The sequence below is a fragment of the Macrobrachium rosenbergii genome, chromosome 55 (genome assembly GCF_040412425.1).
Source record: "Macrobrachium rosenbergii isolate ZJJX-2024 chromosome 55, ASM4041242v1, whole genome shotgun sequence".
Taxonomy (NCBI): Eukaryota; Metazoa; Arthropoda; class Malacostraca; order Decapoda; family Palaemonidae; genus Macrobrachium; species Macrobrachium rosenbergii.
The window spans coordinates 11,124,519-11,152,044 of record NC_089795.1 but is presented as its reverse complement, the minus strand read 5'-3'; the positions used below and the strand labels follow the sequence as shown (position 1 = coordinate 11,152,044).

Sequence of the window (27,526 nt, the reverse complement as noted above, 5' to 3'; positions counted from 1 at the left end):
CATATTGTTATTGCCAGAACTGTTTACATGGGCCAACCTTGAAAAACTATTTTGTAAACATTATGATGCATTTTGTTACCTACACCAACACATGCTTATTTGATATTGAAATTAGGTAAAATTTTGTTAATTAAACATTTCATTCAAATCTTATTAACCCTTATGGGACTGGGCAAACTTTAAGGTTGGCACATGGTGTAAGAAAAAAAATTCAAAAAACTTTTCTCTATCTTCCACAGGAGTTGAAAGTGACTATTTACAACCCTTTGTGGGGTCTCTTACAAGTTTCGTAGAAATATGTTGTTTTGTACATGAAACTTACCCGTCAGATATATACTTAGCTATAGTCTCCGGCGTTCCGACAGAAATTCAAATTTCGCGGCACACGCGACAGGTAGGTCAGGTGATCTACCATACCCGCCGCTGGGTGGCGGGAATAGGAACCATTCCGTTTTCATGTCAGATTTTCTCTGTCGCTGGTTCCGGCAACATCTGTTGTTGGTTCCTTCTGCTTGGATTTTCATTTTTCGCTTGCTGAGGATTATTTTGGACTGACCTTTGGTGACGTATTGGATCTTTGGCTTGGCATACGCTTTTGTGGACTGTTTTTGATTTTGGCTTTGGTATTTTCTTATAGAATGTCTGATCAGAGTGTTGCACCGGTGTTTCGTGTGTGTGTGAGGTCTGATTGTAAGGTGAGACTACTGAAAGCTTTGGTAGATCCTCATTCTGTATGTTCTAGGTGTAGGGAGAATGAATGCTCTTTTGAGAATACGTGTGTTGAATGTGAGAATCTCACTGAACTGGAATGGAAGGCGTTAAACTCTTATGTACGCAAGTTGGAGAAGGACAGAGTTAGGAAGGCTTCTTCCAGAAGCGCTAGTAGGTCTCTTTCCAGGAGGTAGATTTAGAACCTAACACTCTTCCAGATTCTCCTGTCACTCCAGTTGTTTCAGCTCCTTCACCCTTCGTCGAACCTGTGGATTCGTCGTCGGAGATGGCTGCTATGAAGGCTACGATCCGCAAGATGCAGTTGCAGATGCGAGCTATGGAGGAAAAGAAAGTGAGAAGTGATAGTGATTTGTGCAGTGTCCCCAGTGTAGTGGAGGGGGCGTCTGACCGGCTCCGCATCGCTCCTAGGCTAGACCTCTTCCAAACTCCCAGACCCAGTGGAGGAGGAATGTCGACAGCCGCAAGGGGGATGAAGAGCGCCCCAACGGTCAGGCGTCCCTTCGCAGCGCCTGTTGACGCGTCCCAGGCTGCCTTAGATCGCCGCAGAAAAGGGATCTTAAAGAAGTGTTTCTCTTCTTCTGCTTCTTCGTCTCCTAAACGTGGTTGGAGTTCGGCTGAGGAATCGCGCCCTTTGAAGAGGACTTGGAAGGCTCCTAGAGGAGACGCCTTGGACTCTTGCCCTGAGCGCTTCCTGAAGGCTCTCCTGTTTCAAGAAGAGAACTCGTGAGATCTTCCTCCTCTTCTTCTGGTGTTCAGAGTCCACCAAGCAGATCCTGGTAGGCCTCCAGGCTCAACTCGCTGCTCTTGCTGGCTCTTTATCAAAGAGCTCCTCTCGTCGGAAGGATGCCTCTCTTCCGATTAAGTCCTCCAAGAGACTCTCTTCTCCCAGCAAGTCGTCCTCTAGGAAGCGTACTTCTCCTGTTAAGCGCCCCTCCAGCAGCAGGCGCTCCTCTCCTTTCAGGCTCTCCTCTCCTGGTAGGCGCTCCTCTCCTTGCAGGCGCCTCTCCGCCCAGGCGCTCCTCTCCTTGTAGGCGCTCTTCTCCTGATAGGCGCTCTTCTCCTGGTAGGCGCCTCTCCGAGCAGGCGCTCCGCCTGGTAGGCGCTCCTCTCCTGGTAGGCGCCTCTCTCCTGGTAGGCGCCTCTCTCCTCGGCGCTCTTCGTCTCCGAATAGCGCCTCACCCAGGCGCCGCGCCATCGTCGCCGCCGGTCTTCTCCTGTTGGAGATACTTTCTCCTCAGTCAGACGCCCTGCTCGCTTCGCCTCGTAGAAGTTCCTCTCCAGCCTCCCTTTCGTCTGTTAGGCGCCCCTCTCCCAGCAAGGGCTCCTCTTCGGTCAGGCGCCAGTCAGCTTCGAGGCGCTTCTCCGGATCATCGTTCTCCAGTGGACATAGGCTCTTCTCCTTCTAGGCGCTCTTCTTCTGTTAAATGCCCCTACTTCTAGACGTTCTCCTCCTCCTTCTGGCCTGAGGCGTTATCGGAGGACGATTCTCCTAAGGACATCACAATCTCTGATTACAAGAGGTTGACAGCTCTACTAGTCCAGGAGTATGGAGATTCCCTCAAGCCTGCTTCTCCTCCTTCCCCTGGTTCTATGCCTCGAGCACCAAGGCTTCAAATCTTCCTCTCTTGTGAAAATGCGTCCCACGATCTCCATGAGAAAAGCTCTTAAAGGTTTTCGAGAGTGGCTCTCCTCAAAGAAGGATGCAGGCAAGACTGTCTTCTCTTTGCCTCCCTCTAGACTTTCGGGAAGAGCAGGAATGTGGTACGAGACTAGGAGCCTATGGGGTTAGCTCTCCCCTCTTCTGCTGGCTCAGATTTTTCTTCGCTGGTGGATTCGTCCAGAAGACTCTCCCTTAATTCGGCCAAGGCTTGGGGACTGTGTGAACTGGACCATTTCCTCAAGGGCCTTTTCCGCGTGCTGGAAGTGTTCAACTTCATGGACTGGTCTCTTGGGGCCTTAGCCAAGAGAAGTCTTCAAGAGGATTCAGTTAGTATGGAGGACCTCAGCAGTGTGTTGTCTTGCCTGGACAAAGCTGTTAAGGACGGCTCGATGGAGATCGCTTCCTGTTCGGCACTGGCCTTCTTAAGAAGAGGTCAGTCTTCAGCGCTTTCCTCTCTAAATCGGTCTCTCCTTCCCAGAGGTCTTCCTCTTGTACGCTCCTCTTTCTAGCCATCTTTTCCCACAAGAAACTGTAAAGGAAGTCTCTCGTTCCTTGTCGGAGAAGGCTTCTCAAGACCTTCTAGCTCAATCGTCCGAAGAGGTTGAGACCTGCTGCGCCTATTACTAAGAAGGAGAAGCCCCTTTCAGGAGCCCTTTCGTTCATCCAGGTCTATTAGGAGGCGAGACCTGAGAGAAGATCCAGGCCTTCAGGACTCCCTTCCAGGAAGTCCAAGTGAAGATCAAGTCCTCCAGACTCCAGTAGGTGCCAGACTTCTCAAGTTCACGAAGCCTGGGCACAAAAGGAGCGGACAGAATGGTCCCTCTCTGTTTTGAGGAAGGGGTACCTCATTCCCTTCTTTTCCGAAACCTCCCTTAACTACAACTCCGAGGAGTTATCGGCGAGATACAAGGATCCTGTGCGGAGGCAAGCCCTTCTTCTAGCGTCGATCAAATGCTAGAAAAGTCTGCAATAGAACGGTGCAAGATCTTCACTCCCGGGATTTTACAACCGTCTTTTTCTTGTTCCAAAATCCTCGGCGGGTGGAGACCGGTCTTGGACGTGAGCTCCCTGAACTTTCGTCGTGAAAGAAGAAGTTCTCTATGGAGACGACGTCTTCAGTTCTGTCGCCTCTTCGTCAAGGAGATTGGATGGTGTCCCTGGACCTTCAGGATGCTTACTTCCACGCCCCCATCCATCCCTCCTCCAGGAAGTTCCTAAGGTTCATGGTAGACGGCAGAACCTTTCAGTTCAGGGCTCTTTGCTTCGGACTCTCCACAGCTCCCCAAGTGTTCGACCATTCTCAGGAATGTGGCTCACTGGTTGCACTTGGAGGAGTGAGGATTTCCTTGTATCTCGACGATTGGCTAATTCGGTCCAGTTCAAAGAACCGTTGTCTGGAGGACCTTTCTCGGACTTTAAATCTGGTCCAATCTCTAGGACTTCTTGTGAACCTCGAGAAGTCTCAGATGATTCCTCAGCAGGAAATTGTCTACCTGGGGATTCGGATGGATTCGGGGTTTTAGCGTTTCCCTCCCTGGAAAGAAGGGAACGCTGCCTTCAAAAGGTGACAGACTTTCTGGAGAAAGACAGTTGTTCGGCGAGGGAATGGATGAGTCTGCTGGGGACCATTTCCTCGCTGGAACAGTTCGTTTCTCTGGGAAGGCTTCACCTCAGACCTCTTCAGTTCTTCCTGAAAGAATCTTGGGATCGGAAGTCCCAAGACTTGTCGGATTCCTTCCAAATATCATCTCTGGTAAAGGAACAACTCCGTTGGTGGTTAGACCCAAAGAAGCTGGGTCTAGGAATTCCTCTACAACCGCCGAGCCCTCGCCTAGTGTTGTTCTCAGACGCGTCGGAGTCGGGCTGGGGAGCGACACTAGGCTCGAAGAAGTGTCAGGTACCTGGGACACGGATCAGAAGGCCTGGCACATCAATATGAAAGAGCTGGTAGCCATTCACCTAGCTCTTTCCAGATTCGAACTTCTGGTCAAGGGATCAGTAGTTCTAGTCAACTCCGACAACACCACAGCCCTGGCTTATATCAGGAAGCAAGGAGGGACACATTCTTCTCCCTGTACATTGCAGCAAGGAACCTTCTGTTGTGGGCGGGAGAGAAACATCGTTCTCCTCACCAGATTTGTTCAGGGAGAAAGGAATGTGAGGGCGGATCTGCTCAGCAGAAAAGATCAAGTTCTTCCCACGGAGTGGTCCCTTCATCAGGAGGTTTGCGAAGGCTATGGTTCCTGTGGGGGAGACCTCATATAGACCTCTTCGCAACCCATTGGAACAAGAGGTTGGAGAACTACTGCTCCCCAATCTCGGACCCCAGAGCAGTAGCTATAGACGGCCTTCTCCTAGATTGGAACGGTCTGAGACGGCTACGCTTTTCCCCGTTCAAGATAATAGGGAGGTAATCAGGAAGTTCAGTTCGTCCAGAGGGCACCAAGCTCACCCTGATCGCTCCTTTTGGCCTTCCAGAGACTGGTTCACAGAGGTACTGGAATGGATGATAGATTTTCCCAGGTCGCTCCCTCTCAGGAGCGATCTTCTCAAACAGCCCCACTTCGACCAGATTTCACAAGAATCTTCCCGCTCTAAACCTAACTGCCTTCAGACTGTCGAAGGACTGGTTAGAGCGAAGGGATTTTCGCACAAGGCTGCTAAGGCTATCGCCAGAGCTAGAAGATCTTCTACCTTGCGCCTCTACCAGTCGAAGTGGGAAGTCTTTCGGAGATGGTGCCGATCTAAGAAAATTTCCTCTTCCAGTACCTCTGTAATGGAGATTGCGGATTTCCTTTCTCTACCTAAGGGAGCAATGTAACCTGGCCGTTTCCACCATAAAGGGTATAGGAGCATGCTGTCTTCAGTCTTTCGACACAGAGGTCTGAACATCTCGGATAATAAAGACCTTCACGACCTTATAAGGTCTTTTGAAACTTCAAAAATAAGTCCCCTAGACCTCCCAGCTGGAATTTGGACGTGGTCCTAAAGTTTTTGATGTCTAGCAAGTTTGAGCCTCCTCGATCTGCCTCGTTCAGGATTTGACCAGAAAATCGCTGTTTTTTTTTCGCTCTTGCTTCTGCCAAAAGAGTGAGTTTAATTACAAGCCTTAGAAGGTTCTGTAGGCTTTAAGAAGGACTCTGCAATCTGCTCCTTTCAGCCTCTCTTCTTAGCAAAGAATGAGAACCCTTCAAAACCTTGGCCTAGGAGTTTTGAGGTCAAAGGACTCTCCGATCTTTCAGGACAGGAGCTGGAACACACACTCTGTCCAGTAAGAAGCCTTAAACATTATTTGGAGAGAAAGAAACAGCTCAGAGGCAACACCGAAAGTCTTTGGTGTTCTGTCAAGGATCCTTCAAGAGCAATTTCCAAGAATGCCCAGGCTTTCTTCATTAAGGATATTATTAAAGAGGCTCATCTTTCATGTAAAGAAGAACATTTTCAGCTCCTAAGAGTTAATGCTCATGAGGTGAGAGCAATAGCTACTTCTCTAGCTTTCCACAAGTCTTGGTCCCTCCAGTCTATTGTGGACTCTACATACTGGAGATGTAACTCAGTGTTTGCTTCTCATTATTTGAGAGATGTTCGTGTGACATATGAGAAGTGCTTCTCTCTAGGAGCTTACGTATCTTATGGATTCGGTGCTGGGTCAAGGAGCTGAAGCTAATCCTATTTAATTTAGTGTTATTTTTAATTGTTTGTTGTGTTTTTATGGTTGGTTGAAAAAGAGTGTTGCAGGTCTCTCTCTCTTTTCTTCTCATATTACTAACAAGGTTAGGCTTGGTCAGGTGGTCGGTTTTGGTTGTTAGCTCCTTGTATTTTTATTACCTAGCTCTGTCATGTAAGAGGGATAGCCCCCATTGATATGATTCAGGTAGAGGGCTCTGTCTTGTAAGTGGGTTAATCCCCTTTGACATGATCCATAACAGGCTCTGTCATGTAAGTGGGTTTTATCCCCATTGATATGATCCAGAAGGGCTGTCAGTCTTAGGTCACTTCCTCGCTGAAGCTCTTGAGGCATGCAGACTCATAGACAGTATCCATGAAGTCTTCTGCCCAATCAGGTAAGAACCATGGTTTTTGTTTATTCCTACAACATATGTTGTTTTCCCGTTTTTTTAGTTCTTAGCTGTCTCTTGCCCTCCTCCAAGGGTGCCAATCAGCTAAGTATATATCTGACGGGTAAGTTTCATGTACAAAAATGATATTTTTATGATAAAATAAAGTTTTGTACATACTTACCCGGCAGATATATACGATTAATGGCCCGCCCAGCCTCCCCTCAGGAGACAGGTGGAAGAGAAAAATCTGACATGAAAACGGAATGGTTCCTATTCCGCCACCCAGCGGCGGGAATGGTAGATCACCTGACCTACCTGTCGCGTGTGCCGCGAAATTTGAATTTCTGTCGGGAACGTCGGAGACTATAGCTAAGTATATATCTGCCGGGTAAGTATGTACAAAACTTTATTTTATCATAAAAATATCATATTTTACCAAGTTATACATGTTTTTTCTAATCATTTATTTTGTTTTGTTTTGTGAAATTACAATTACAGCTCACGCAGTATCATAATATAAGAACTAAAGTCAGTAACAAATTCTATTTGTTGTAAAATTTTTACGAGATTTACTGAGGTATATATGTTTTTTCTAATATTTCCTGTTTTTTCACATATTTCTTTGCAAAATTACAATTATAGCTGACACACTATCATAAAAGATAAGAACCCTGGGTATATTTATGAGCAAATAAGTAAAAGCACGTCATGGGGAGAGAGGGGCAGTACATTTCCCCATCAAGTCAAGAAGCATACTGACTCCTTCTGTCCTGAGCTGAGCAAGTCTGCCGTTGCCATTAGTCATTTATAGGCCATTGAAGTGCCGTGAACCTCTTTCCCGCTAAATTAGTCCAGATCGTATGGCGCGTAATATTACTGTAATACTCATATGAGTTCTCCCGTCCATCACCCAAGACCTGTTATAGATACTCACATGATGCTTCCCATCCATTAGGGGTTAAAGATGTATCACAGCATTATTGTTATTTATTTGGTGCGGCATAAAAGATTTACACTTTCCAAAACATCTTGAGCCACTAGAGCTTAGGCTCTCATGTATTATTGGTTGAAACGACTTTCAAATATGAATTGCACTCTTGTTTACTGAAAATACTAATTGACACAATTATATGTGTATTAATTACATTCCATTGAAGGATATTAATTTTATCATGTACTGTATGTTGAGTTCTTACTCTGAATGCGGGCAATTTATAGAATCAAGGTGACAAACGCCGAGTTCTCGAAGTTGCAGAAATCAGTCCTTGAGTTCTGGCAAAACTGAGAGAGATGCAAAGCTGCAATTGGCATTACCTTTGAAGGCTAAAAAGAAAGGATACTGTACACTTCTAATTTGCCTAAATTGATACCAAGAGCTTTTGAACCTGCAGAGTGAAGAGAGAGAGACTTACGGATATCGAGTACAGTATTTTTGAAATGGTTGCAACTGGATGAGCAGCAAAGAAGATCTAAATGCAATACCTAATCATTTTGTTGTCTCTTTGACTTATATGGGTATGGAGTAACTGTTGGCCCCCAACGCATTCTAATTTAACGGTTAGGACTGAATGAAAAATGAACAAGAACTAAAGCAATACCTAGTCTTTAGTTTGTGTTGTTTGGACAGGCAATACCTTCAAGTACTTTACTATGCAATTAAATTTACATTGTAAAAAGTTCGGTTGATTTGTTGATTACATGTAAATTACTCTCCTGCAATCAAATATATGAATACAGTACTGTAGTATCTGGTTACTACCTTTCTATTGCATTGTGCTTGATCATACGATTACAAATTGTCCCATGATAAAATGTGATTTATATAATTGTGTTTAACATGACACACATATTGCATTCAATGTTTACCCAAGGTTGCCTCAGTTGAAAGTGAGTATAAGGGGTTTTGATCAAGGAAGGATTCCTAAAGTTTTTAATGCCATACCATATATGATGCTTGTGTGTACTTAAGAAAGACACTGATAAGTAAGAAAAGGTTTGATGCAAAATGACTGGGCAGTTTATACTGATATGTTACTTTGTAATGTGTTCTTCAAGTATTTCAGTTCACTGGTGTTGCGACTTCAGAGAAGCCCTTTATATATGAAATAATTCTGTGCATAAATTTAAGAGTCATAAAGTCATCGTAACTTTTGGAGTTACCCATCAGAGGTGAAATGGATGAGAGTGAGAATGGGTGGACAAACTCAAGCAGCCAACGAGAGATCGAAACTTCCGTGACATAGTCATGACACTCAGCCGCTCAAAAGTAATGAAGGAAATGACGTGAAATGACATTTTTGCTTTTCAGCCAATAACAGCCATGAGAGCTCCCAAACAGATGAAGCCTTGCCCAGCTTCCCACTCAGCTCTCCTGGCCCTCCCTCCCACCCCATAAGTACACAGTTGCAAAGCTCCCATGCAGACGAGGGCACTCCCCACTAAGCAACCTCCCCAAAGTGCTTACCCCAGTCTACCACCCTCACAATACCCCTTTCTCAAGTGTGCTATATGGTTGTTGACAGCATTAATGTTGCATTTTTCTGCATGCACAGTGTTGCCAACTATACAGGAGACTTTCTATTCATTTTTATTTATTGTATATATAATTATATATATTGAGGTACTCCAGTCCTTGCAAATGTGGATTAACGAGGGGTTACTTGCGCACTAGGAATGTGAGAAAGAATTTTTACCTATAAAAATAATCTTAGGACACATCCACACTACAGCTTATCTAATACATATCACAAACTGGTTGAAAACAAGTTAACAACGGTAAGCAAAGATTGAATCTCTGGTAAATGCCAAACAATGAAATATACAGTAATTACGAATCTATACGACTTCCAGAAGCAATATGAGTCTTGCAGGATAGTTCAACATAGTAGGAAATCTCTCGGCAAAAAAAAAGAAAGGATCAGAATGCCAGCTCTCACTAAATACAGGTAAAATATAAACTACCATCAAAATGACCACACACCATTACAACATTAGGTCCATTCTTGCACATTTATTTCATAAGTCCTCACTTCCTCACTTAGTCCATTAACTAAAGAGATCAGTGACTGTTATGCATGTCTGGTATGTAAGCAATAAAGAACTTTTGTAACTCTTCAGCATGAGAGGTCTTGTATTGTCAACTTGATGAGTTTTCACTGTTCTCATGTACAGTAGGGAGTCCCCAGGTTACGACGGTCTTGACGTACGTCGATCCGATCTTGCGACGCTAAGAATTCTTCACTTTTTTTCATTTTTATAATTTTTTTTAATGTTAAGTTCTGTGTATATTGGCAGTTATCATTTTTACCATTTTATCTTGTGTATCTAGATGTGTGTATTGTCATTAGATTGTGTTAGTTGAAATAAAGAATACGGTACTGTATTTTATTATTACTATTACAGTAATATCATTAAGATCTGACTTAAGGCAGACTCGACTTACGTCACTGCCCCAGGAACGGATCTCTGCCATAACTCTGGGATGTGCCTGTACTGCTTATGTTTCTCAAGTGTAGTATCAAATACTGTCTGAATTACCTCACAGCATCTGATAAGCTAACATGTTTCTATGTTTTGTATGAGACCAATTGTATTTTTGTACACTTATTTTTGTTCACTCTCTCCACTATGTTGGCCTATCAATAAACCCTACCCTGGATATTTTTGAAACGAACTTTTTTTACCATTTCAAGTAAATGTTGAATAGTAGTATCAGTATATGGTGTGCTACTATTTACTAATAACAACTACCATTAAAGTAACCTTGTGCTGAATAAAAACAAACAGATTTTCCCATAACCTGAGAAATAATCTTCTTCAAGAGCTCTTCCTGGAAAGTAATAATACTACATTTAAAAAAAACAAAAAAACATGGGAATACTATTGTCATCTAAAGGATGGACTCAAAATAGCAAATTGTTCGTACACAAATACAAACCCTCGCTCTTTACATATGGAAATACCTTCAGCACAGCTGGAAAAAAGCAGTTTAATTCTTATCAAGGTTGTTAGGTAGTTAATTATTGGCAGTATGGTGAGTAGTCCCATCCCTCTGCCCGGCAACGCATCAATTACCTCCTGGCCGTTGGTCAAGACGCATGCATCTCGCTCACCTCTGCCCAACAAACATGTTTTCCTCAATGTGCCACACCGATCCCGGTTTTTCCTGTGTGATCGTTTTGTGATATTTTCCTTGATATATTGTGTGATCTGTGATTGCAATTATGCAAACCCATGACTCATCACAGCCTAAGGAGGGAGGGGGAAGTCTCGTGCCATGCAGCATTGGCCTGGCATAGGGAATGTTCCTTGCCATTGCTTCCTCTCCTCTTACGAAGTTGATCCTCACACCTTATGCAATTATTGCCACCAGCAACCAGACTACCCCTTGTCCTGAGTGTCGTGATTGGCTTTTGGAGCAGTGGGTGAAGTTCGCACGGAAAAGAAAATAAAAGAGGAGGGTTTCCCACATGCTGTCGGAGGGTTACACGCTTCCAGTGATGCTGATGGTTGACAATTCTTCGAGTTCCGTCCTTCCCCCTGTGAAACTGCCTCTCGTTGCTACTCCTTCTCAAGGAGAAGTCACTCCTTTGTGATCTCCTATAGCTCTGTGAATGTAGAGTCCGCTGGGGCAGGGTGACGATGGACCAAGATGACGACTCGCTGGCGGTCCCCTCATTTAACCTAACTTTTTCAGGTTTAGGGGAGATACAACGTTCGGTTATGGAAACTTAGGGAGCTCTGGTCCTCTCTAGGGATCTCCAGGGAGCCTTCAGCCCTGGTGGTTGATCTCCTACCTCAGTGCCTCCGTGACTGCTCATACAATTGCTGCCTCTGTAATCATGGCGACTTCCATGGTTACGATGTCGACAGGATCCACGATCACAGCAGTGACCCCCACGGTTATGCATTCGGACTTGATTCAGTTGACCCCCATGCTCCCTCCAACATCCTCCTCCTCTGGGCATGTCCTCCTCCAAGCCTTGGTGGAGAATACCAGCTAGACACTAAGAAGAGGTCAAGGAAGAGACATCGCCATTCGCCATCACTGTTGCCTTCTTCATCGTGCTCCAGAACCTCCTCTCCTTCTTCTTCCAAAGTTCCTGTTACATGGACAGACTGGAGGAAGAAGGTCGTTTCTCCTTACCATAAGAAGGGCAGAAGGCCTTCATACTTCCTGCCTTCTTCCATGGAAGAGGCACAGGGATCTCTCACGTGCTCGGCCATGTCCACGGACGCAGGAACCATGCCATGGGATTCTCTGGACTCCCATGAAGCGTAAGCAGCAAGGATATCCATGCCGTCTAGACTGGCCCTCCGAAGTCACCTCCTAGGGCCGGGAAAGAACCTTCCTCCTCTGCAACTGTTGCACGAGTCTCCACGGATGCTGCACGTATGCAGATCTCCACAGAGACCATGTCACCAATACCAGTCTGGGAAAGCAGGGGTGTCATTTCAGATTTTTGTTGAGGGGGGGCAAGGATGGTTTGGCGAGTGAAGCAAGCCTAACCAGCTGGGGTTTTTTTTTATTTTGACCTATTTTATGTGCTTTTTGAAGCCACATGAGCAATGTATTTCAGCAAAATAGGCAGACAAACAAACATTGTGTGTGATAGAGAAATATAGATAGATAGATAAATAGATAGGTAGATAGACAGATAGACAGATAGATAGATAGATATAACTTAATGTGGTGACACATTTGAATTTCGGTAGGAATAATGGAAAACCCGCTGCTGTTACTTCTTGGGGCTTAGGGGTGTGAGGGGGGGCAAGTTGAGGCTTGGGGGGGCAAGTTGAGGCTTGGGGGAGCAACTTGAGTCTTGGGGGCAGTTGCCCCCAGCCCCCCAAATGACGCCCCAGCGGGAAAGTCCTCTTCACGGACTGGTAAAGGTTCTTCTACCACTGCAGGGGGTCCCACGGATTCTTGTGACATCAATGAGTGCCCACGATCCACAACCATATGGCCATGGCACATTCCAGCGAGAGAGAGTGAGCCAACAGCTTGCAGGTGCTGCCTCACCCCCTGCATGTTCCCGCAGGAGACAGTGCCAAGGTCTCGAAAAGGTGAGGCTGGCCCACAGGTAAGCTCACTTTGGAAAGTGACGAGGAGGTTCCCCGCCCAGTCTTCTTCACTTGTAGAGGCCACAGCCTCAAAGAAGACCGTAGCACATTATTGGGATAGCTGACATTCTTGCCCATGTGTGCACGGTTGCTCTCCGCGAAGACAGCCCTCAAGCACATTGACCTGAATGTGTCTGCTCTCCCCAGGACTGTCCCATGCACATTCGTGTGAATGGGTCTGCTCTTCCAGACCTGTGCAGACATCGTTACCACAAGCTGACGACCGCTCACTGTCTTCCTCTCGTGTCAGGGCTTCAGCCTCTGGCAGGTCCTGGAAGAGTGCTATGCCCTTCTCACTTGTCCCCTGAACCTCTGGGGTTATAACAGGGGGCGCAAGTTGGACAGGCCTAGAGTTTAAGAGTGGGCTCATTTGCCATCCCACCCCATCCCGCCCATGAGAGCATACATCCCCAGTTTAGTCCTAAGATCAGAGTGGCTGTATGCTTGAGTGGTGCAGAGGGTATCAATCAGGGGGTTCTGATGAAAGTCTTTCCTGCCAAGAGAGTAGTCCAGGACGACCGTGACCTGGAAGGGCTTGAGGGTCCTTTTCCTCAGGACATGGACACCCCAGAACTACAGAGGACCTTTGTTGAGATAGTAAAATTGATTCGTCAGCATAATGATCCCAGGGAAGAGACAATGGCCACTCCTGTGGATCATCCTTCTTCCCACGAAGCTTTCTGGGGACCGCACAAGGAGCCCAAAGCTTTGCTGGGTCTGCTGTGGCCTGATCTTGCTGAAGGGGTTCTAGACCAAATGAATTCTCTGGTATCTGGGCAGAACTTACTTTGTTCTAACCGCTCCCTCGTCAGAAGAGTTTCTACGTGCCCTCAGAGAGGCCACTGCCGACCAAATAGGTTGACCCAGACCTAGTTCATCTAGGCCTGGGTCTGTTGCTGGACCTGCTCCATGCAGAGGAAATCTCCCTCTTGCAGCAGGAGTCAGTGGCTCTGGAATCGACTGCTTTATTAAAGTAATTTGTAATTTTCCAAGCATACAAACCTGAAGTTCTTTACTTAGGGATTTAGCATGCAGACGCAAGCTGGAACAGTTGTTAAACTTTTAGACATGGTCATTAACTACTGATGGTATTGGGGAAGCCCTGCTCACCCATCGGTCTGTACTCCACTTTGCCTTTTGGCCTAGGTACCAAAATGAGGAGTGGCTGAGGTGGGCCATAAATGTAAAGACCTTCAGGTCTGTATGTTAGGAAAAATACAATTGTTCCTAAACGATATACAAACCATGAGTCCTTTGTATTAGGAGTTACTTACGACGAAGCTGGAAACGGCCGTTAAACTCTTGAACAAAGTGGTCGGGCAGTAACTATCGTCCGGTAGGCGGGAATACCTGCCTTGCCCGGATGTAAACATTCCAGTTTGCTTTTGGCCATCATGCATTGCAGACGTGTTTTCGGAGCTCTTTACCTGACTGTTGTTAAGCTCCTTTTTCCCGGTGGGATTTTTTTTCTGTTTTTGTGTGTATATATTGTGTGTCTGATGTTTGTTAATATAAAAACTAACGATTTGTGATAGCCTTGAGGGCCGTCATCCCCAGCGTGTCTTGGGGTCGGCGTGACTGTATCCCTATTCTGTCTTGTGCTGAGTGTTGCTCTTCGCCACCTGTGCTGTGGATGCGTTTGCTGGGAGGAAACTTTGGAGGAAGGTTGCTGGGCGTCATCGGAAAGTTTTTGCTTCTGACGATGCCCTTGGTAACCGCCCCTTCATCCTCGTTTCTCTCTCCTGGTAAGCTTTCCTTTCTTGCTGTCTCTCCTTCGCCCTCTTCACTAGTTTGTCAGGCAAAGATCGTTGGGGGGGTGGGGTCCGGCGACCTCTTCTCAGGGGTCTCCTCTCGCTTCATAGGGCAGTTCCCCTCGGAGCGAGAGAAGTCTCCCGCTACTAATCATCTTTGCTTTTTTCTTCAGGTTGACAGTGAGCATCGTAAGACGCAGCATTAGATGGCTGGATATCTCACCTTTGGATATCTTAGCCCTGAGGAGTTTACCTGTGACATTCATGCAGTGGTTACTTCGCGAATGTCCACAGTACCTTGGTGGCGATGGCGTAGGTCCACGTCAGTATCTACGGTTTCCAACTCTGTGCCCCGACGGTGTGGACCAACTGCTATCTTTCTCTGGCACTGCCTCTTGTTGTATCTGTGGTCCCATCTACTCCTGCTGTGCCTCCTGTCTCGATTGCTCCTGTTGCCATGGCAACCAGCCACCGGGCAACTCCTGCTGTGCCTCCTGCCCCAGCTGTCCTGATTGCTCCTGTCAGCCGGGCTGCTCCCATAGGTTCTCCTGCCTCAGCTGCCGTGGTCGCTCCTGTTACTACTCATGGTGTTCCTGTCACCTGGCCTGCTTCTGTTGTGTTCCTGACTAAGCTGCCCTGGCAGTTTCTTGTTTCCTGCTGTCTTCTTCAGCTTTACCTTCGACTTTGTCATTTGCTGCCTCTTCCCTTCTTCAGAGGCTCGAGGAGGTCCCGGGAAACTGGATAGAACCCCTTCGGCTGAAGAAGAGGAAGGCTGCTTCTTTCCCCCTAAGAAGTCCTACTACAGGACTTCTAAGGGGCTGCCTGCTTCCGAGGAGGCAGGGGGTTCCTCATCGGCTCTCCCCGGCCTTCAGGCTTGGGAACCAATTCGCAAACCCCTGGGCTTTGTGTTTTAGGAGCTGCGGGGGTGCAGACTTCGGTTTGCACTCCTGTCGTCAGTTCTAGGGATTCCGCCTCTAAGACTGGTGCTATGTCAGGAGCTTGTTCGCGAGTCGCTCTGAGTGCTTGAGATTCTAAGGAATCCGAACTTGTGCCGGAGAGTCCTCTCACCATCCCAGTTCAGGAGCACGGTGAGAGAAAGAGCCGAGACATTCAGGTGTCTCGTCTCTTCCTGCCAGCACTCCTCAAGCGCTCGTCAGGTTCCCAACCTGGTGTCTTGATCCCGAGGGTTCAAGCGCCTGGAGAAGCAGGGAGGAGGTTCCCTTCAGAAGTCCTGTTCTTAGGGGTTTCTTTCTCCATGTTCCTTTCACTATAAAAGTTTTAGTGGGCTTTATAATAACAAATATCTAGTATATCTGAAGGGTAACATAAATCTGTCCCTGTTTTTCTTATGTGTTCGATTTCTTGATCCACATACTGCGGACTGACAATGCACAAAGCTCGTAAAAACATAGAAGAAAAAATCTGATATTTTGATATTAAGGTGATGGCCTGAATAAAAATGGACATAAGTTAAGTTGTTGGTTGGTTTCCTATAAATACTGAATTTGCATTGGAATGGTTCTCTCTGTATTAAAACATCTAAGAAAGGGAGGAAATTGTCTTTTTCTAATTCTAAAATAAACTTAAAGTATATTTGTCTTGCAGGCAATGGTCCAATATCTAGATTATTCTTTCAGATATCCCACTATTCTGGAAGAATAATCTAGAAGATGGGCTTGCAGAGGGAAGAATAGTTTCTTCTAGTATGCTATGTCCTTTGATGAACATTTTGTACAGGATATTTGTCATGCGGACAATGGTCCAATATCTAGATGTATTCTTTCAGATATCCTACCATTCTGAAAGGAACAATCTAGAAGATAGGCTTGCAGAGAGAAGAATCGTATGCTATGTCCCTTGATGAATATCTTGTACAGGATATTTGTCTTGCGGACAATGGTCCAATACATAGATGTATTCTTTCAGATATCCCACCATTCTGAAGGAATAATCTAGAAGATGGGCTTTCTGAGATCTGGAGGCAGCCAAGGAACCTTCTTCTCAGGCTATTGGAACATCCGTTTCCTTTATTGACAACTTCACCATTTTAGTTAATGGGAGGCAGACATACCGTTTAATTTCTGAAGCGCTATGGGTTACCTGTTCCATTAAAGAGGAGTCAGCATAATCTTTGGCTTCTTCTCTCTCAGGTTCTGGGTATTTCAAAATTTTCCATATCATACGGGCAAGATCGGCAAACTTTACTCCCCTCTTCCAGAAATTCATGTGCCAACTGATCTACTGTAATTCCGATTCTAAGTCAGAAGGACTAAAATGTGTAGACGGTCCGGTTTGTTCCCTATTGCCCTTCTGTACTGATGACCAAGAGTCTCAGTTCCTACATCTCAGTGGGGGAGAGGCAGAGGAAACCCGATGCCTCCTTCTCCTAATGTCTATAGTTCTCGTTGAATGATAAAGAGGGTGAAACCCGATGCATCCTTCTCCTAATGTCTATAGTTCTCGTTGAATGATAAAGAGGGTGAACGAGCTGAGATATATCACAGTTGTCTCTTGAAGAGAACTGTGATCACGACCGAGACCATTCCCGTGATACTGGTCTGCTAATCCAGAGTGGTCTTACTCTTAGTTCTTCATCCGTAGTCCAACTCCAGGAACAGTGAGGGAACCTATTACTGGATGTCTTGATGGCATGGGGAGTGTCAGAACGATCACGATGGGGAAAGTCAGATCAAATGGTAGGTGGAGTGCCAACCTGATGCCTGGATCTTCATGGTTCCGGATGGCTCTTATCTTCATAACGTTCATTCTTGAGGGAGTCATCGCGCTGTGTTATGCTTCAGGAGGTGACTAAGAAAGTGTGTGATGGGGAGTGTTCGCTCGGTGCCTGGATCTGCGAGATACCGGTTGACTTTTCTCTCCACACCACTTCTTACTAAAGGAGGCACTGTGCCGAATCACGTTTCTAGAACGTGACTGGTGGGTGTCCCGAAAAGTGACAGAAAGTTGTCGGTGACAGGAGGTAAGGAGTTTCTTGCCATGTTTTACAAGTTTCGAGGAAGCAATGTGTCGAGTCACACTGGAACATGATCGGGAGATGCTCTCGGATGAGAGTGAAGACTGGTTATTCTTTAAAACAGTGGAAGAATTAGTAGGATGGCATTTTAAAAATCTTGGTGACAAATCAGAAGAGGTGTCTGAATCGGAAGTGGCAGATCTCCCTGTCTTCTGTTGGTAACCACTGGGACCCGGTTCCAGGCTGACCAACTCGGACAAGACAGCCCTCTCCCTTTTCTGCTGGTATCCATGGGGTCCTGGTTTGGGGCTGGTCGGGGGATCGTTGCCCTCCCTACTCCCAATATACTATTCTCTGTTTTCTTTGCCATACTATCCATTGCACTAACACTCTCGATTTCTTTACTGAAGAATTTCGACAGCACTGACATCATCTCTTGATGAATAACTTTCTTCTGATCAGGGGAAGAAATCGACTGGAAATTTCTACCAGGAGTGAAAGGCAATGGAGAAGGAGCAAGATGGCGGGAGATGGGAAGCAAATAATGTAGGGGGTAGGTTTCTTCCTCCCCCTCTTTTCGAACTTTTCCCACTGAGAAGTTGTCCATGATTCGCAAACAGGACAAGTCAGTGTTCGAGAACATTCTTGTCCTCTGCACTTCGAACAAATTGAATGTGGGTTAATAGAGAGTGGGGACAAGAATTTTCCACAAGCCTTCCTTTTTCCCGTAATCCCCATACACTGACGAGGCACTGGTTTCACCGTTACTTCATGGCCGGGGGAAAATGCACTTATGTCTAGCAGCACATAAAAGTAACTCTACACATTTAGGGAGAAAATAAAAAAACATTTTCATGAAAAATTAAGTTTCATATATACTTTCCAAGTAATTACATTGCTATACTTTTCCACTGGCGTGGCAGCTTAAATTTTAAAATTCGCCATAGCACTTTTATTGCTCTTGTGTAGGTGACCACTCCGCCCCCTATCGGTGAGCGTTAGGAACAACAAAACATAAGAACTCACTTCTTTTGTGCTTTTATGTCCATGAAAGGGGAGGAGGTAGTGGTCCGACCTGTAATTTCTTGGTAAGTATATATGAAACTTAATTTTACCATGAGAATACCATTCTCATATAAGTAACTCACCAAATAATCACATTGCTGAATCCCATATTGATAGGAGGTGGGGTATATGGACATATTTTACTCCAAAAACATTCAGATATGGAAATGAATTTGAAACAGATAATTGTCAGCATCGATACAATGTTTGTTATTACCTTACCTGGTCCGAGAACTACTGCAGATGATTACTGCCTCTGGTCAGTGCTTATCTTGACCTGTAGTGATGTAGCAAAGTAGCCGCGAGTCATCTCTGCTTTTAAGTTGGGGGTTTGGAGTAAAGGACAATCCCAATTGCTCACAAAGCATAAGAACAGTTGCCCTTGCCCTGGGCACAATACCAAACAACAAAAACCAGACAACATAGTCACCTACACTGCAATAAATTAAAAACCACCACCCAACCACTAAAGACTGGTGGGCACTCCAGGTACAAAGTACTCCCCAGGCTCCCCAATGACCCGACACCCTACTTCAAGGCGGAGAGTTCAAGGAGAAAAATGAACGCTTGAACGCTTCTCCCATTACCATGCCAGCCACTGATAATTGACCCAAGGGACTGCAATTTTCAGAAATTGTCTCTATTTCTTTCAAATAGTGCTTTATGAAAGTGGACCTACACTTCCGGTAAGTCGACTGCAGGATTGCTGAGAGTGACTATTATGCTTGAAAGCATACGAGGTGGCGACTGCCCTAATCTCATGTGCTCTCACCTTAAAGGTAGGAAGGACGTCCTCCTGGATTTGTAAGTGAGACTCTGTAATAAGATCCCTAAGAAAAAACGACAATGCTTTTTAGATAGTTTGAGAGGGATTCCTGACAGAGCACCAGAGATTACTGGAAGAGCCTCTGATTCTCTTGGTTCTGTCTATGTAATACCAAAAGGCCCTAACAGGGCAAAGGACTCTTTCTTCCTATTCTGGACCGAGGATGTCCATAAGGTTCTTAATGGTGAACGAACGAGGCCAGGGGTTGGATGGTGTCTCGTTCTGAGCCAAGAAACCTAGTGTGAAAGTACAGACTGCGTCTCCCTGGGCAAAACCAATTTGCTTGTCTATAGGCTGTAGTTCAGTAACTCGCTTGGCAGTAGCCAAGGCTACAAGGAAGCGTCGTCTCAGTCAAGTTCTTGAGGGACGCGGAATGGAGAGGCTCAAAAGCGGGGCCCGTTAACCACTTGAAAACTACGTCCAAATTCCAAGATACAGAGTCAACTCTCTTCTGCCTGGAGGTCTCGAAGGACTTAATGAGATCGCTAAGATCTTGGTCAGAGGCAAGATCTAGACCTCTGTGCTTAAACACTGAACCCAGCATTGATCTATACCTCTTGATGGTGAAAGAGGAGAGCCCCTTGGTGGTCCTCAGGAACAGGAGGCAGTCAGCTATCTGGGCTATAGAGGTTTTAGCAGACGAGATGTTATTATGTTACACCATCGTGGGAAGACTGCCCACTTAGAGTGGTAGACTTGACAAAAAGACTGACGTCTACGTCTTGCAATCACCGCCGCAACTGATTTTGAAAATATCCGCACAGTCTGAAGCCCGTCAGAGCTGGAGCGGATAGTCCTTGGTGGAATCTCTGAAGGTGGGGCTGTTTGAGTAGGTGTGGATCTTGCAGGAGCAGTCTCAGAAAATCCACTAAAAGTTTCAGGAGGTCTGAGAACCACTCTTTGAGAGGCCAAAAAGGAGCGATCAGGGTTGTTGTTACATTGTGATGGTACTAAAACTTGTTGAGGACTTCCCTTATCATGTTGAGCAGAGGAAAGGCATAAAGGTCCAGATTTGACCAATTTAAAAGCATGGGGTCTGTCACCCATTCCCAAGAGTCCGGGACAGGCGAACAAAAAAGTGGAAGGCGATGATTTTTGATGTGGTGAACAGGTCCATGGTTGGTATGCTCACAGCTTCCATAGGTTGTTGCAGACCATGGACTTCAAGGTCCATTCTGTCAGTAAGATTTGTCCACGACGACTCAGTTCATCCAGTTCATCTGCCAAGACATTCATTCTTCCTTGGATGAAATGGGTGACAAGCCTCACCTGATTCTGGTCTGCCCAGATGAGAAGTTCCTTTCGCGGCTTCCCAAAGGGTGAGGGAATGGGTCCCACCTTGTTTCCTTATTTAGGAAAGAGCCATGGTGTTGTTTGAGTGCACCACCACGGTTTTGTCTGTGACCATTTCCACAAAGGACATTAGACTCAGGTGTATGGCAGTTGGTTCCTTTACATTGATATGCATCTTCTGTTGTTCCGGCGACCAAGTCTCGGAAGCTTCTATGTTCACCAGAAGGGCTCCCAGCCTAGATCTGAGGTGTCTGCAAGAAGTCTAGGTTAGGGCATAGCAACTTTCCCTCCAGAAGTCTTTCTTCGAATGTCCAACATCGCAGGCCTGATTTTATTTCTGTTGTTATGGGGAGCATCATGGAGTCCGGTTGCATTTTTTGTCCCAGCTTACTCTTAGGAATAACTGAAGGGCTCTCATGTGCAATCTGCCTAGTTTCACAAAATGTTTGATGGAGGCAAGACTTCTTAACACACTCATCCAATGATTTGCCAGACAAGACGGGTGTGAGCAAAAGCTGTTTACTGTCTGTAGGCGGGACTCGAATCTCTTGGGGATGGAAAAGCCTGAAAACTCAAGAGTTTATCCTCATCCCTAAATAGAGAGTCTACAGAGTCGGTGACATCTGCGACTTCTGTAAGTTTATCAATATCCCTAGCTCTTGGACGAGGAGAAGGGTTCTCTGAAGGTCCTTTGTGCACTGTTCCTGTGATGGTGACCGAGAAGCCAGTCGTCCAGGTACAGGTAGTCCCAGGTTATCGGCGGCCTCGGTTATCGGCAATCCGGTTTTATGGCACTTGTCTAGCGACGACAATAACTAGATTTTCGGCGACGGTATGCGCCAACCTCCGGTGTGGCGCTGATCCCTGGTTATCGGCACCGATACCCGGGGATTAGCACTATTATCGCCGATTTTCAGTTGTTGTCACGCCGTCGGGAACGGAACCCCCACCAATAACCAGGGACTGCCCATACAGGCATATGCTGTTGCCTAGAAGGTGCAGCCACTTTGCGAGAGGGGCTAAAACTCACGTAAATACTTGAGGAGCTGTGGAGAGGCTGAAACACAGGGCTCAAAATTGGAAGACTGTCCTCAAAGACGAATCTGAGATATTTCTTGGAGTCCGGATGAACAGGGACATGGAAATAGGCCTCTTGCCTATCTAGGGTGGCCATCCAATCGCCCTGTTGAATGGATGATAGTACCAACTGACTCATCTCCATTTTGATTATTATTAAAATAGTTTAACAAGACCACTGAGCTGATTAACAGCTCTCATAGGGCTGGCCCGAAGGATTAAAATGAAATGAAGTACCAGGTCTAAGCCATAGGCTAAACACTGGGACTAAATGATGAATGAATAATGAAATTTTAAAAATATGCAAAAAAGCATATGCTTCCACACTAGAACAACTGCACACATTAAATACATTTACTCAAGTTTCATCTGTACAATTAAAGAAATAAATAAAACTGAGTAATGATAAAATTCTGAATAACTTACGATTTTTTAAAATTTGGATTTGTTTATATTAGTTGCCCGCCGTAGGATTTTGTATTTTCATAAATTAATTTTTATGCTTTATCAATCAATTTACATTTCCTCATGAATATTAAAATTGAGTCAATTGAAAATGTTCCAGCCTCTGATAAAACTTCTTCGCCAATCGATCCATTTCCAAACGTTGATAAGTGATGTTGGTTACATTTTGGGCATTCGCATAACATATGTTTAACTGAAATTATCACTTTGCATTCTGAGCATTCGGGAGCTGATTCATGTAGGCTGCTCATTAAGTGTCCATGTGTTAGACCAGCATGACCTATTCGGAGACTGTTTGATTGATTGATTATGAAATTTAAGTCTTGAAGACCAAGCGCCGGAACCCATCAGGATCATTCAGCGCTGCAACGAAGGTGAAATATATAAATTAATGATATGATTGATAATGGATAGGTGAATGATGACATACTAGTAAAATTCAGCGTTAAAATATGAACGTAAAAAATGAAGAATGACATTAGATAGAACCAACAAAAAATAAGTATATATTAAACTTTTATATTCAATGTATATACTTAGTATAAGAATAAATATGACTAAATTCTTTATTTGTAAACACAGTACGAGGGTAGTAGTGTTAATGAGTTTCCAAACTCCGCCTCCGTGACACCTGTCAGGTGTGGATCTGAGGTGGCGTATGGTTTGTTTATCAGCAATGTCCCCTGAGAGTATATTGTGATTTTTAGCCAAATGAGTTTTAAAGGCCACTCCTACCTCGACACCGGCCTGAGTGGGGATATGTAGTCTCTAACGGTTGTGTATGTTCGTCAGTACTGTTCTTGTAGTATATACGAGTATATTGGTGACTTCTCATACTCTGTATCAGTCCTTCGTCAACGGCTTGGAAATAAAGTCGAAACCGGTCAGGACCTACACCCTGTTTCTTATTTTCACCTGTGGTAATGTGTATATATATATATATATATATATATATATATATATATATATATATATATATATATATATATATATATATATATATATATATATATATATAATATATATAAATCCGTTTGAAATCTCCCAGTTTGGAATGTTTCTTATGACGAGGTTTCTTTGAACGGTTGCTGTCATCCGGTGATATATTGATAATATATTTTCCTCAGAAGGTGACACCTCCCTCTCTCATATTAAAGAAAAAAATTTTATCAGTACGTATTGACATATCTGAATGGAAAAAAAAACCAGATTTTTCTTTAACAGAAATCTGAGTACAGTGCTATGAATTAGCGAACTCTCTCTCTCTCTCTCTCTCTCTCTCTCTCTCTCTCTCTCTCTCTCTCTCTCTCTGTGTGTGTGTGTGTGTGTGTGTGTTCCTGAAATATGACGATTAGATCAGGATATTGTTGATTTAAACCAAGTTGTCTTTTGAATAGTTCTCAAAACAGAAGCATATTAGTCTTTTTAAAGACACTCGCTTATAACAATGTATATATATATATATATATATATACATATATATATATATATATATATATATATATATATATATATATATATATATATATATATATATATATATATATACAGTATATATTATACTGTATATATGCACAAAGGCCACTGATCAGACAGAAAATGGATAAAATGAAGAAAATTAAAAGCCCAGTTTATTCATAAACAACTTCATAGCTATATTTTGGCCTCATTCTCTCAGTATTATTATTATTATTATTATTATTATTATTATTATTATTATTATTAGCTCAGTTACATAAACACGTCAAAGATTCCGTCTGCCTTCGTGTAGTTCTCATTTACTTTAAATGTTTGATTTAGTGTTGTTTAGTTCCTACAGCTGACGACTGACGTCCATGGCGGCGCCGGTCCCGTAGATTTACCAATTACGGAAGTGTCGCGAACCTGTTAAATAGGTTGGATAAGTTACATTTTTCGCGTCATATATGTTGCATTAAAATAGTCTATTCGTATATTAAAGATAACTAATAATTTTTAATTCTATTTTTGTTGATTATACATGCCGACGTATTTATTTTAGGCTCGTGATCGCTCACGCCGAGGTAATAATATGCCGCCATATTTATTTTAGGCTCGTGATCCTTCACCCCGAGATGTAAACAAACCTGTCTGTCTGCCATAGAGGTAGAGTGAGATTTCGATCTCTGTCTTTATCTAGGGTAAGTCTTTGTTTATTCTTTGTCTGCAGTATAGAAAAACGTCATTGTCTTGTGTGTATAATGTATTTAAGGTGTTTTGTGTTGCTATGAAAACCGTATATAATGAATTTACGCGTCTTTCTAAGTGACGACCACCAACCCCCCCTCGTCAGCCATATTGTTTCGTCTTATTTTCGTTTAATTTTTCACTGTATTGATCGCAAGTGCCAACCATTGCGTTATAATTTCATGAAGACTTCGTTTATAGTGTCGTATATAGTGTTTAAGTGCCTTAAACACTTGTCGTGTATAGTGTTTAAGTGCCTTAAACACTTGTAAAGTGTGGCCAAGACTCCCACCTCCAGGGTACTTCCTAACTAGGCCACTTATGTCCCACTTAGGTGTTTCTAAGTGTTAGCTCCGCACCTGTTTTTACCTTTGGAAACTGGTTTTTTTCTACGCTTTTAGGGCTGCCGGTGTTGGAGGTGTGTTTGTTTGTTGTCGGCCGACCGTTATTTGCCCCCTTATCTCTGCTCAACAGTGAAGGGGGGGAGCGGGGGGAAGCTGGGGTCCTGGGTTCTGGGGGGGAACACGCACAAAACGAAGCGGACATGTTTACGTTGTGGAAGCGTCCCCTGGAGGAGGGAAGCGCCAGGGAGCCATCCGTCACTGGGAGGGAGCGGCTGAAAGGGGGGAGGTAACCGGGGACAGGGAGGGAGGAAGTTTCCCACGTCCCCCAACAGCAGGATAAAGTGAGGAAAGGCATAAGTTTGGGAAGGGAGAAGGTTCTGCGCAAATGCAGGACATGATGGAAACGAGCGAGGGAGGCGTCGGAACAGGAGGGGGTGTTGGGAATGCAACACTGCCTGGGATTGGTCAGAGGGTCAAAGAATGGGTGGCCGGCAAAAATAAAACGTCACCTCCTTTACCGGCAGCCCCAAGTGTAGAAAAACCCAATTTCCAAGGGTTAAGTAAGCAGCGGGGTAATTCTGTATATTAGCTCCGCGCCTGTTTTTACCTTTTCAGCTGATTTTTCCTACACTTTTAGGGGTTCTGATACTGGCGGTGCATCTGTTGGTTGTCGGCCAAATGGAATGTCCCTTCGCTGTGTTTAGTACTGGCCCGGGGGGCAGGGGGTGGTTAGGTACCCATATGTTAACAAGTTATTGCGCTTGCTGGACGGGATATGAACCGTTCGAAACGGACGTACCCGTGCTCTGTCTTGTGAAGATTGCGTATGGAAACCCCTTGTTGGGTGGACTTCAGGGATTAATTACAGGTTAATTACACTCGAGCGCCAAAAAACTGTAGAAAAAGTTAAATTAGAAGGCAGTCGCCGACGTGGAGCTACTATATAGTTCTACCAGCAGCGGTTCCAAACAAGCAAACTGTGAAAAAAAAAACACTCACCAAGCTTGGAAACCGAACAGGAGAAAAGGCCTTACCTTAGGGGCTCGGTGGGTACAGATCAGCGGCTGTCTTCAAAAACACGTGGAACCTGGTGCTGGGGGTCCTGGAAGTGGATCTTAAAGTAGGCTACCAACAGGTAGCCTACAAAATTACACTTCCTCCTGATGCATCTGGGGGTGCTGCCCCTCACGTGCCTATAGCCTTTGGTTTCCAGGCAGTCGTAGGCCTTCCAACAGTCTGAAATGACAGTCATACCTGGCTCTATGTATTCTTTAATTAAAGTTACTAGAGTCCCAGCAGACCTGTCTTCCACGGGCATAACAAAAAAGTCCTGCAACTCCCTGCAAATACCTCCAAATACCCATGCCCTCTAATTACCCTCCCAATGTTATACTTCCTTTTGCTGAATTTGGCTTTGTCTATTTCCACAGCCTTGCCGGGGCCACCAATCCTCCTTTTTTGCTTTATGCACCAATTCGGTATTGCCTCTTGGCCAAAACTAGACCAGTCATTAATGGCAGCTTTGCTCAGACTCAGTTCCGATCTAGCAGCACTGTAAGTGAACCGGTCTGAGACGTATATAAAGCAAAAAAACAGGACGTTTTCACCGTCGAGACAGGAACCAGAAAACCAGGTTTTGCGGAACAGCAATTGTAAAGTTACACCTTTTCCGTCCCCTTTTTTGCATAGTAGAGTAGGCTCTGTCGCACCTAAATGCTTTCTTCTGCAAATCCAGCCTGCGCTCCCTACCACACCAGGGTCAAAAGTACTGTGTTTTCAAAAGGCCATGATCCTGGCAGAGTTTGATTAAACGTTCGCAATTTCTGTAATAGAATACACTAAACTCGCAGTAGCTTCCGTAACAGTTTGCGTAAGTAATGGGAAGGGTGTGCTGGGTTATAGGTTCAGAGGAACGGGATGGAGAGGGCAAGGATTCAGCCATTGTACTGAACCGGAACACGCAGTAAGTGAATTATTTAAGACGTAGGCCTGGCTCGCAGATAAGGCTTGTGGTGGGTTGCGAGGAGGGGGTGGTGGAGGGTAATGACGCCAATGGGAAGGGAGAAAGGGGTTTGTGTGAGGAACTTCGCAGGAAAGTAGAAAAGTTTCCTGGCGGTAACAGGCAGGGAGGCTTTACTGCCTGAACAGTCAGAGAGTTGTAAGAGGTGCAGGTGCTAAACATTACAGCAGTTTAAAGAAAAAGCTTTGCGGGGGTTATGACAGTAATGTAACCAACTTAACACTGCAGGCAACGTTAATGAAATGTGGGTGTTGATACATTGCAGTAACTCAACCAACCTAACCTAACCTAAAACAGTTGGCTGCATTCCCTGGCTGGGGGGCTTCCCCCCCCTGGACCCGCCCTTTGTAGGGTACATAAACTGTTTATCACTGCACCAACTAAATGAACCTGACCTAACCTAACCTAGTTCGCTACGTTCCCTAGCGGGAAGGTGAACCCCCCCTTTGTAGGGAACGAAAACTTTTTGGTTATTACAATAACTAAACCAACCTAACCTAGTTTGCCACATTACCTGGCCAGGGCGGGCTTCGTTCTACTTTCAATTTTATTTTCTGTAAGTTTTTTAAAAAGATTTTTCATACCTGGATGAGTACTGTAGTTCATGTAGACTATAATGCATGACTCATGAGGTGAGGAACTTTCCAACTGTCAGGTACCTATGCTTAGTGATCATGGTGCTAGAGTAATGAAGAAACAAATTCATTTGTTTCCACCTTTGTTTGTTATATGGAAGTATTTTTGGCAGGACCCTCTCTTTCAGCTTGCATCAAGTCAAGAAGACATGATTGAGGTGTATTTTTTGTTTGTGTGTGATGAAGGCTTGTTGTAGTGTAGACCCAGGCAAGATGGAAGTAGATGCCCTGGACATGAGAGCGTGCGTGGCTGTTTTATACCGCCTTTGAATGTTGATCCTGGTGCCTTTGTTCC

At 44.8% G+C, this 27,526-nt stretch overlaps 1 protein-coding gene and 1 long non-coding RNA gene across 3 annotated transcripts in view; both read left to right on the top strand.

Moving 5' to 3' along the window:
* The window catches only part of LOC136835735 (zinc finger protein 850-like), a 260,556-nt gene that overhangs the window by 25,637 nt on the left and 207,393 nt on the right, over positions 1–27,526 (top strand). The window contains 1 exon segment of the mRNA XM_067099597.1: positions 16,929–17,131. Within this exon segment, the coding sequence (XP_066955698.1) occupies positions 16,929–17,131 (203 nt within the window).
* Positions 24,094–27,526, top strand: part of LOC136835913 (uncharacterized) — an 88,777-nt gene continuing 85,344 nt past the window's right edge. For both annotated transcript variants that reach the window (XR_010852293.1, XR_010852292.1), the window contains exon 1: positions 24,094–24,186. This is a non-coding gene — a long non-coding RNA (uncharacterized lncRNA). The remainder of the gene's footprint in view (positions 24,187–27,526) is intronic.